The sequence below is a fragment of the Felis catus genome, chromosome A2 (genome assembly GCF_018350175.1).
Source record: "Felis catus isolate Fca126 chromosome A2, F.catus_Fca126_mat1.0, whole genome shotgun sequence".
NCBI lineage: Eukaryota > Metazoa > Chordata > Mammalia > Carnivora > Felidae > Felis > Felis catus.
Genome location: NC_058369.1, coordinates 65,394,717 through 65,406,381, shown reverse-complemented (window position 1 = coordinate 65,406,381; position 11,665 = coordinate 65,394,717). Strand labels below are relative to the sequence as shown.

The window sequence follows — 11,665 nt, the reverse complement described above, 5'->3', positions numbered from 1 at the left end:
GATGTCGGGCTGTCTCTCTGAAAGGGACAGATTTCCTCCCAGAGCATCTGCTGTAACTCAGTTCTGCTGCAAAGATCAGATGAGCCTTCTGGCACTGCCTGGCTCTGGCCTAAGGGTCAGAACTGTGACAGGTGGCCACCGATGGTCGGTCACTGTCCCCCTGTGCCTCTGTAGCCATGGGCCCACCCCCAAAGGCATTATGCAGCGGGCTGTGAAGAGCGGGGGGGGGTTGTGGTGGTGGTGGTGCAATATTTGTTGCCCTCTATTTCCACCCAGCCTCAAATCCACATTCTGAAGCCAAAGACGGGGACTCAGCATCCCAGGCAGAGCGCAGCTGCAGACAGGAGGCAGACGCTGTGCTGAGCCTGCTCACCTGGGCTGCAAACACATCAGATGGCCGTGATCCCATGGTTCCCAACTGGGGCTGCGGCCGCCTGCCTGCTCTGATGGGCCGAGCGTGTGGTTCCTGGCCACTCCCAGGTCACGGGTTAGGACAGACAAAGTGTTTGTTGCATTTATTGTTCTACCACTACAGAAAAAAGCATTTCAAAATGTGTACAAAAGTATCCTCTATCCCTCCAGGGGCACACCCCTTGTTCACAGCTAAACAGAAATAATTTAACATCACCAGAGAGGCGGATAGCAAATACAACAGCATTTTTTTCTCATTTACAGTCCTGTACACATATTTTCCAGAATGGTGGACGAAGACCCCAGGCAGCACTGGCTACACACACAACATCATAGAAAAGTGTATTAGAAAGTATTTAAAACAATATTGCATATTAATTTCTGGCTACGTCTGTTCACAGTGAATGCCACCACACCAAGACCACACCAACTGTGGATGTGCTTCCGTTTTCCCAAGACTGAACATCTTAAATAAATCTGAGTTTGGTTCGTTTTCTAAGTAAAACACACACACACACACACACACACACACACACACACACTGAACTGAATATGACAGCTATCGGGATTTTTAGATAGAGCTGACCCTTCATTATTGCTGAAACTTAGGAAGTGCAGGATAGAGTAATACTTTGCTTCCCAACCTATGTAAGTCCATTAGATGTCGCTTTTGTTTTGGCAAGAGCGTGACGCTCATCAGGGTTACACAGTGATGAGAACAAACAAGAAAAAAAAATCCCCACAAACACAGAAAGAACCCCCCCTCCCCCCCCAAAAAGAACAAACTCGAATGCCCATAACAGTAGCTTTCTTTCTCAATGAAGACTCTAAGATTTCATGTGGTGGATTCTACATTGAAAATGGAACACTCTGGTCTCTGAAGTGACAGGCATACGCCCCTTGGTGACGGATGAAGAAAAGTCACAATTCTTTTTTAGTGACTCTTTGGACAGGGCAGCGTGTGCTCTAAGGCATACGGCACAGAAGGGACCTGGATAAGGAGCAGGCGTCCAGGCTTTCGGTCCACAGAAGCTCAGAGACAGAGGGGCAGCGATTTCTTACCATACCCCACACATCCACCCGCGAGAGCGGCGCTCTTGTCTCTGACGTTTATTTTCAAGTGCGGGGGCACGAAGCCTAGGCACACTTCAGAACACAGCGGTTCTCGAGACACACATTCACACCATCCAGCAGCGGAACAGACCACAGAACGGAAAAGGCGTGAGGTCATGCACAATCCTACGTTGCTCGGCTAGAAGAAAAACGTGAACGGCTTTTGGTACAGAATATGACCACCCTCCTAACGTAACTTAGTTACCAGCTGACATTCCATGGGACCGTAACCTCCAACACAATCATCTCAAAGAAAAACGGTGTTAGCATAGAACACCACAAGAAAAGGTGTGTAAATAGATGGTTACATTGGCTAGAAAAGGCAGTGAGCGGAGGGGAAGCGCTTTAGAAAAGAACATTTGTAGCCGCTATTTACAGTTCTGGGTTAAGCTTTGTTTGAAGCCACAGCGAGGGGCAGGGGTGAGAAGCTTTTTTTGGAGGGGGGGGAGTTAACTCCTTTCAACCAACTGGCTCTGTGGGATGATGGAAGGGAACGGGGCAGGTCTGAGTGGCCCCAGCAAACAGGAAATTTGTGTAGCTCTCCCTTTCTTTGTGGCTGCGTATGGAACCGCCCGCGCCCCCTATCTGTCTCTACAGCACTTTACCCAGGGCCTTTGCACGCCCCTGCGTCAATGCAATGTTTCTTTCCAGTTTCAAAACACCGTCCCCGTCCTGTAAGCCAAGAAACGTGTGACTCAAGGATGGGTGTGGACTTCATCCTCTCAGCAAAACCCAAACGCGCACAGGAAGGTGCGATAAATTCATTTCTAGAATTTGCGATGAACACAGAGGAACACGGGTCAGGGGCTACACGGCGGAGGGGGAAAATTCTTCCAGCGTGTTTCTCTTTGGAAGGCTTCCCCAGACCTTGGACTGGCTTAGAACAAGAGCAGCGGTTCTCGACTAGGGAGGATTTGCTCCCCAGGGGATATGTGGCAACATCTGGAGAGATTTTGGGGTGTCGAACGGGGATGCTACGGGTATCTGTTGGGTAGTGACCAGGAAGGATGCCAAGAACCCACAGGAGAATCCCCCACCACAAAGAACTGCCCAGCCCCAAATGTCAAGAGCACTGTGACTAAGAAACCTCGATTTAGACTAAATGCAGAGGGGCCTCTGTTTTCTTTTTCCCCGTGTTCACCTTGGCTCAGTTTTGGCGAAGACACGTAAAGGTGTGAAACCGTGTGCTCTCATTTGCCTAGGTGGTTGGGGTCATTATCCTTAACGACAGGATGAACCTTGAGGGTGACCCCTCTGGGTTGGCATCTGAATCACCAAACACCTCAGCGGGGCTCCCGTCATGCCTGAGGAAGGTTCTCCCTCTGCCACCACCTGCCTCTTTCCCGTCAGATCCCGCTGGCTGGTTACGCGATCGCTCCCGACCGTTCCACATTCCCAGGGAGAAGGGACGCGGGGCCACACATCATGTCCATGTGCAGGCACACGGGGACTGCTCTGTCCTCACGGGGGAGTCTCAGGCTGTTTCAAAGTTTGGTTTCCAAGGCGTGGGTCCTGTGTATGAACAAGGTCTCCTGGGCCTTGCCTGTCACGTTCCCTTGCTCTGAAAATTAATGACCATCCTGAACCCTGCTTTCGTGGATTTTAAAACCTGAATGATGCAGAAAGAGGGCAGGGAAAGAAACTTACCGACAAACAAAACAACGACATAGTTGAAGTGGGGTCTAGGTTGGGCCTCTGAAGGAGAGGCAGGCTTCTGCCTGTCAGGGGAACCAGCCAGGGAAGCAACGGGCGTATAATTTGGAATCAAGCCTTGGTTTCGCGGTAATTTGACCCTTTGAGAGGTTCAGAGGAAGTAAGGTCCAAGTTTTGGGATGGATGTTAGAAACATAGTGATAGACTCTGGGCCATGAAAGGCACGGACTGGAGTAGGCAGAGGGCAGCGGTCTCCACACCTGCCTCCAGGAATACAGTGTTCAGACTCTTCTCACCCGCCAGCCTTGGAAGGCTACCTCGGTTTTGAAATTGAGAACCAGACCAACAGGCTCTCTGGCCCCTCCCTTTGTCCGAGGAGTCCAACTTTCCTCTAACAATTTGCCTTTTGTGCGGGCTGTGACTTACAACATCTCTTAGAAACTGCAGGCCTCCAGCCCTAGACGCACACGGCCAGAAGCCATGACTTGGGTTTCTAGACCCTGCTGCGTTGGGAGGGGGGCGCCTGGAGGTCTGCTCCCCGGCTCATTCCTTCCTGGGCTCTGACCTGTTTGTATCAAACTTTCTCTGCGAGTGAGGAGTCTTGCCGAGGGGGGTGGGCGGGGGGCTTCCAGGAAGCCACAGCTAGAGGGGACTTCAGCTCGCAGTCTATGGCAAACATCTAGGAAGAGAGCGGTTTGGGGGGGGGGTGCTCCAAACGTAACCCTGCAACTAACCATAAAAAAAAAAATCGCTTCGTGTTCCAAAGCAAATCAAACCCCAACCGACTGAAAACTACAAAACAAAACAAGAGAACCACCGAGAAATCAAAAGCACAAGGTTCTGGTCCAGTCCGTGCTGCTGGCGGGAGGGGAGGGCCTGGCCGCCCCCCCCCTCCCCCCACCCCCACCCCCGCGTGCTTCCTCTGCGGGCCGGCGGCTGCGCGCGGGGTTTAGCTCATGTGGAAGCGGTGCTCGCCCCGGGTGATGTGGGACGAGAACTCGTAGCGGTCCTGGCTGTGGTAGCCGCACATGTTGCACTCAAAAGGATCACGGAAGCCGTGACAGCCCATGTGGATGGTGTACATGACGTGGTCCAGGAAGAGCACCCTGCAGTGTTCGCACTTGTACACCTTCATGGGCTCCCCGCCCGCGCCGATCACGCGGCAGGCGTCCTGGGAGCCGTCGGAGGCCGCCCGCAGCACGTCGTAGGCTGCGTGCTCCTCCTTGATGGACAGGCCGTTGCGCGCGTGGGGCGTGATGTGGTTGGTCAGGTAGATGAGGCCGCCCCGCTGCTCCTCGGCGTTGCTCTCGGTGTCCGTCGAGTCTTGGCAGCTGTTGTTCGGGGACGCCTCCCTCTCGGAGGACACGGACTTGGCCTTGGAGAGCAGCAGCAGGTTCTCCACGGCGCTGTCCTGGGCCGCGTGGTTGGACCGCGGGGGGCCCTCCGCGTGGGGCTTGTGGAGCTGGTACATGGGGCTGATGCCCGGGACGACCTCCGAGCTGCCCGGGGGCGTCTGCACCAGCGGGCGCAGGGACTCGGCCCCCAGGTAGCTGATGGCGTTGTTGATGGCTTGGTCCATCACGTGGGTCTGCATCATCTCGTTTTCCTTCTCGTAGCTGGCGCCGCCGTCGTAGGGCATGTCCGACAGACACTTGTCCCCTGTGGGAGGCAGGCGACAGTCAGTGAGGCCACGTTACCTCTGCGCACCACAGGGGCGGCTGAGATCTACAGCAAGGGGGAGCCTCCCCCTCCCCCCCCCCCCCCCCCCCCCCCCCCCCCCGCACATCTGGGTGTCCTGGCGCTCAGGGGGAAGCGGGACTCAGACACCTCCCAGATGGACAAGGTGGAGGCCTGTCTGTCGTCACCCAGCTCAGGGCCCTGCTTGGAGTCAGCCCTTAAACGCACCCGACCCACCACACGAACCCGTGCACCCAAGTCGGTGCACGTCAACAGAAACAGCAGAAACCGTCCAACTAAATACTAAACCAGCACTTGGGTCTTTTACTATGAACGTCACCATATTCAGTTTAAGATGAAAACTTAAATGACGTATTTTCGATATAGTGTTCTAAGTGATTGGCAATAGCTGGTTAATTTCTCATAAATTTATGTAATTACCATACGTGAGTGTATCATTATTCACGAGCGTGTGCGATATGCTTGCTTAAAACAGTGTTATGGGACAGGGTTCTGAATCCATAACTTCAATACTCAGAATAAAATTTGATCAAAAGGTAAGATTTCTGGTAAGATCTATAGAAAGCTGACTTCTGGCTCGGAGAGGAAATGGACGCTCAGAGTCCGGTGTCCACATCCTCCCTGGTCCCGGTTCCACTCGCCTCTCCATCACTGGCAGGACTAGAGCTGTGTGCCACATGGGTATGTGCGGGGAAGCTGGGCACACAGCAGGGGAGTAAAGGGGAGGGGGTGTGCCATTCGCCTGTTCTTTCCAAAAATTTCCGAGCATGAACGATGCTCAAGGAACCACTGCCGAGGACTCTGGGTGTGCGAGCGTCCCCTCAAGAAACTTCCAGTCTGAGAGCGAGCTCCCTCCCCGGGGATGGCGAACCCTGAGATGAGCTCGGGCTTCTGAGCAAACATTATCATGAAGAACTAAAACGAACTGCCTTGATATGCACCTTCTCGACACACTGGTTATAGGTTCAGTACGAAACCGTGGCGTAATGAGCAAAGTCGCTGTCTGCACTCTGTCAGGGCTACTGATTTGCTTTCCGTTTGCGTGCAGATTTATGGATAAATCAAAGCACTGGAGGCATGCCTGAGTTGTTTACATTTTACCCCTCATTCTGTTTCTTTTCTTCCTCCAACACGTCTATGCTGAGCATTGAGTGTCTACTGGACCGGACAGGAGGGGCAGACAGGGGAGCTAGTAAAAAGGGTCCCCATCCTCAACAGCTAACAGGGGACACAGACATTAAAACACAGCTGCAAAAATGGTGTATCTCAGGCAGAGAAGTTCTAGGAAGCAAATAGAAGGCTTGGGTCCTGAGGGCTTCTGACCTAGAGTTGGCCGGGTGAGTGGGGCTCTTGTCCTACATGGGGGGCAGCCAGGGGTCCTGGCCAGAGCCTGGGTGTGGGGCAGGGTGGGGGCGGTATCTACCAAGCAGAGGCTTTTTCTAGAGGAAAATGAGAAGCCCCTGAAGGGTCTGAAGGAAGGGCCCTTCTCAGTAATGGGCAGGAGTACAGGTTGTGAGGGGCAAAGGTAAGTGAACTCAGAGACTCCCGTAAGAGCCCAGGGAATGGCTGCTGATGGCCTGTGAGGGCAGTGGTGGGGGAGGATCCCACACCTCCGACACTGACACCTGACATCAAGGTCTCCTGCTCATTCTTAGCAACAGGACAATAAACCACTTAGTAGTTCAAAACCTTAACTAATCTTTCTAAAAACATTTTCCGACCACAGATGATTGTCCAGGGATATCCCCCATCATGCTGTAGAGTATCTTGGGGTCTCATTTCTTGCTTGCAAAAGAGACTTATCATAAAACAGCCCGCCTGCATTCATTCTAATCTACTGGCGGTCAGGAGAGACATGTGGCCTGATCGTGGTGAAGTGTGATCCTCAGATTACAGAAGGAAAATTTGCTGGTGGCTGGTCACACCCTCTGCAGAAACTGAACAGAATGGATGGAATCTCTCTACAAGGTGGGCGGGAGGGAACACGGAAGTCGTGTTTATGCCCATTAAAAGTTAGAAGAAATAACTTGATAGCATTGTTGAATCATGTTTTGAGGACTTTGTGTTGAGGTGCTAAATATCTTCTTGGTCTAATTCTAGAACAGAATGGATCCATTCTGGCTTATGCGCCCCCATCTGTCCCTCTACCAAACCCTGGTAGGGACAAGATGGGGCATAGACTTTGAGGCCAATTCAGATACATATCGAAGTGCTTATAGCCCCATCAAAAATGGTGCTTTCCCGCCTAATCATCCTGTTTCTGCCCAAAGTTGTGGCTCTTTGGTTTCCCAGGCAACCACTGAAATCCATTGTTTTTAAAACTTGGTCTTAACAACAAATGGATGTAGGAAAAAACCCATATATTTCAGATTACTGCGGCATATTGAAACTATCCACAAAATTTCTCTTCCCTAATACTCCACAAAGTGAGAAAAGGAAAAACCCACGCAGTTCACTTTGGCAATGAGCTAAATAAAAAAACACATTCTAATGAAACACATAGTTTAAAAAAAAATCAAGGAGCAAGGAAAGAAAATTCTGGCGTGAGACATACAGTAAAGGGTGGCTGCTGATCTCACTTCTAAAAACCTCAAGTGTGAGTCAACGAAGTCCTCAGGGTTCTCCCTAATATCCTCTTTTCTGTAGGGAGCCAATTCAAATACACATCCTCTTCCATTTCTGATCCCACAGCAGTGGAAACCTCTGCTAGCAAGAACCAGGTGAGTGCGAGGTTGGCTCTCTCGATAGGAGTGAGGTCTTCTAGGCTGTAGCTGAGGGGAAATGGCCCTAAGCCCCTAGTATCCTCCTGTGGGGCTGGGAATCATGCTCCAGCCAGGCACAGTGGTAGCTGGTTTAGGGCATTTGACCAAATCTCAGAATGAGAGAGAGAGAGAGAAAGGGCACAGAAAGTCTTTAAACAAAGACTGCACTTTGCCTCACCTGAACTCCTCCTTCCCCCCTATCCTTGGCATTCTTTCAGGATTTAGAAAAGTCGATAGCTCTCACAGGAAAAAAAAAAAGCCTCACATACAGTGGGAAAAGTGTCCAAACGTCAATCAAGCTCTATCAGCCCAAGGAGAATAAGCAAGTGACAAGAAATGTCATGATCACCATGAAAATACTTTCTAGCAACTCAAGGAAGGAAAGGAAGTAAAACAGACCAATAAGCCCATCCTAGGAAAAGAGCTCAACTCAAGGAAGAGAGGAAATGTGTCAAAATTACTTTGTGAGATGGACTCCATAAAAAAAAGCGCTGAAAGACAGCATGCTAAAACAACAGAAAAGAGGTGAAAAAAGGTTTCAGATCTCAAGAAACAAAATGAGGTCCATTTATCACAGAATGAATCCATGGATTAGAAGCAGTAACAGAACATAACCTACTAAAAATGGAATGACTGACAGAGGAAAAACACAAGATAATAAGTGTGAAAAAAATGTGAAAAAAAAGACAAAAAATAAACTGAAGGAAATGCTAACAGATATGGAGAACAAATTATCCAACATAAGGACAACTGGTATCCCTGGCTGAGATCGCAACAGATGGAAAAAAAAAAAAGATGTCTACAAGGAAGATTATTTCTCAGAAATAGAAAACAGAGGACTCCCCAGATTAAAATGGTAAGAAAGTTTTTATTCAGAATGCAAAATACCAAGACACATCCTAGTGAGGCTATTTACCTTTTAGACTATTTAACTTAAAGAACTCTTCAGGTGTTCAGAAAGAAAATGGAAGTCACCTTTAAGAAATAAATCTCAGACTGGCCTTAGACATCTTCATGGCAGCATTCAACTAAGGAATGCCATCATGGCACCACACAAGGTCAAGACAGAAAGGCAACAGGCAGACATCCTCAAACACATGGCAACTGTGGAAATGGAGCATCTATAGGACCTCCTTGAAAAAAAAAAGTTGCTTGAAAGTTAAGTCCAATCAGTCAAGTGATTAATCACAATAAATAGACTGAGTTGGGGCTTTGAATCTGTTTAAAGAGAGAGTTAACGAAAAGTAGCTAAACTTCTGTGAGAATTAGGATTATGGGAATAGAATGTGACTATTAGGAAGCAGGACGATGTAAAAATAATATAATTGAACACTGGGGAGTAAAATCGTGTCTTTATTTCCCAAAGCTGTGAGTCAGGAGATACTGTGTAAATGGAAGCAAATGGGTTAAAAACCCGATGAAGCTCATGTTTTTCATGGTGCAGTGTATCTTTTTAATCTTAGATTAAATCCTCTGAAAATATCTTTCTGCGAGAAAATGTTCATTTGAAGATTGGCTATGCCTCCAGTTTTATTGGGTTCTTGTTCACCTCTTAAATTTAAGACATCCATACAAATGCTATTTACATTTTGAAGTAGCATGTGTGATATGACAGAATCTTTATGGAAGTATTTATTCCACACCTGTCTATCAATACACCTGTTCATCACCCTAGCCCCCCACATACATACATATGGATAAAAAGACTTTTAGAATAACGCTCAGCTACTCTTAATATTGGCAATTTCTGGATGTTGGGTTTTTGGGGTGATTTGAAAACATTCATCTTTGCCTTAAAAGTCTTTATATTAACCATGTGTCACTTTCATAATGCAACATGGTTGTTTTTTACTTCCAGAGAAAAGAAACTATACCAAGATAGTTATAACGGGTAGAGAAAATGTTAATTATTGTTATGCTTCCCTATTTCCTCTCCTGTATTTAAAAAACTTCCCCAATCACCAAACAGACGAAGAACACAGCCTTGCTGTGTAACGTGACCATCCCCTTTCTGATGGGGCTTCATCAATCCTGTTGGCTTCTATCTGATTATCCCAGGGGATGAGATCTTTGGTGACACAATGGTGAGCAATGTTCCTGGCAGAGTAAGTACTTACACTCAGGCCAAAACTCAAGGAAAAACTTTTAACCATCGATCCCGTATCCATTAAGCAAAATTATGGGTCATTCGGAGCAATGTCCCTTGCAAAAATCATGGCATCTTACAATTTTAAGGTGCTTTCTCAAGTTTTGATCTTTTGACCAAAAGATCAAGGGATCTGATCATCCCTTTTGATCTTCAGACTGGCACTGGGAGGGATGCAGGGTAGGAGGCATCACGCCCATTTCACAGATGGGGACACTGAGTCCAGGGATGTGCTCAAAGTTGCCAGCCAGTCACAGCTGGAGCTGGACCCTGTCCCCAGGTCTCTTGAATGTCAACCGGGAGGTCTTTCGACTGCACCACCACTGGCCCGTGTGTATGATAACGAATGATAAGAACCGCACTCCTACACACTTCAAGAATTCATATAAAGGATAAACTCAGCATCTAGAAGTTAAGAGGGACCCTAGAGACCCATCTTTTTCTTTTCTTTTCTTTTCTTTTTTAATTTTAGAGATGGAGAAGCTGTGACAAGTTAGGAGCGGTTGATTAAAATTCCATTGAATGGAAGTGAGGACAAGGTAGGCATTGGGGGGCAAAAGGAGGCGTTATTTTAAATATGCTGAGTTGGCTGAATCACCAATATTTCTTGGTTTTCTTGGGAAAACCCATAACAGCATGCACAGCCGCTCCTGAGCCCTTCCTTCCAACCTCCATGCTGCTGTCCTTACCCTACTGTTCCCGTCACGCTTCTGTGCCCCCTCCCCTCTGGGGACTTCTTTCTAACCTTTGCTGGGCTTGATCAGAGCTTTTTTTTTTTTTTTTTTTTTTTTTAAACACGGAAGCATCTAAATCTCAAGACAACGCCTAACTTGGGGCCTCCTCCCAGGTGGCTGCAGGAGAGGCTCACGGTTAGTCTGGTTTGGGCTGAAACCTCCAAAAGCTAAAACAGGTTGCAAACGTTCATTGCCAAAGTCCTCAGCGGGACTTCTCCAGGTTCCCAACCCAAAGGAGAAGTCAGACACAGCTGGTCAGGGACCAGTAACGATCTTCAGGCACGCTTGCTACTGGGTCTTTCTTTGCTCCGTCTCCCCTCATGGTGACCCGGCCACTGTCCTCTGCCTCGCCCACTGTCCCCTACACACTGCTCACTGCTCACTGTCTGTGAACGCTGAGTTCTCACCTAGCGCAGTGCGACCTGAAATCCCACCACAACAGCCTAGCCTGTGCTCAAGGACCTCACTGCCCTTCTGCTCAGGAAATGCAGCGTCTCTGTCATTCTCCCCGACTAAGAGCTCACATTCGTGTGACTCCCCACATGGCATCTCTGACCAGTGGTTTGCAAAAATGTTTTAAACTGAATCCTTCTTTCCCCCACCTATGACAAGCCTCTGAAAACCTCATCAAAGCCACAAGAACTCGGCCTCTCCTTTGTCCTCCCCGCTTCCTGCTGTCGCATCTGTCCTCTGGAACCCCAGGCCTCATCAACCGTTAACCCCATTCTAGCCCCATCCTTCCCCAACACACACTTTTTACATAGGCTCCCATGTGGCCCCCACACCAGAAAGCCCTTGAAAATTAGCAGATCAAAAACAGAACTTTTTTTTCCAGAAACTGGCCTTATCATTTCTATAACTGGCATCTCCCTCTAAGAGAGTCACCACGACTCACGGCTTCCACTCCCACCACCTGCCCTGGCCCCCACGCCGCTGTCACCAAGACTCCTTCCTCTCTGCTCTGTCCCCTCCCTCCCATGCCCCCACTGCCCCATCCTTCTGGTGCAGTCAACCTTTGCATATGTGGTCTCTATTTTCCAAGGTATGGCGCCCATGAAACATGTCAAAGCTCTCTCCCGCCTACTGAGCTGAGGGCGCATTGCTCACCTCAGCTCTCAAAGACCATTGATTCCGTGGCCAGAGCTCTC

The 11,665-nt window shown here is 49.0% G+C and overlaps 1 protein-coding gene across 23 annotated transcripts in view; it reads right to left on the bottom strand.

The window, feature by feature from the left end:
* Positions 1 to 500: 500 nt before the first annotated feature.
* Positions 501 to 11,665, bottom strand: part of IKZF1 (IKAROS family zinc finger 1) — a 101,275-nt gene continuing 90,110 nt past the window's right edge. For all 23 annotated transcript variants that reach the window (XM_045052121.1, XM_045052119.1, XM_045052122.1 and 20 more), the window contains one exon: positions 501 to 4,836. In XM_045052121.1, coding sequence (XP_044908056.1) covers positions 4,127 to 4,836 — 710 coding nt within the window. In that variant the 3' untranslated portion in view covers positions 501 to 4,126. The remainder of the gene's footprint in view (positions 4,837 to 11,665) is intronic.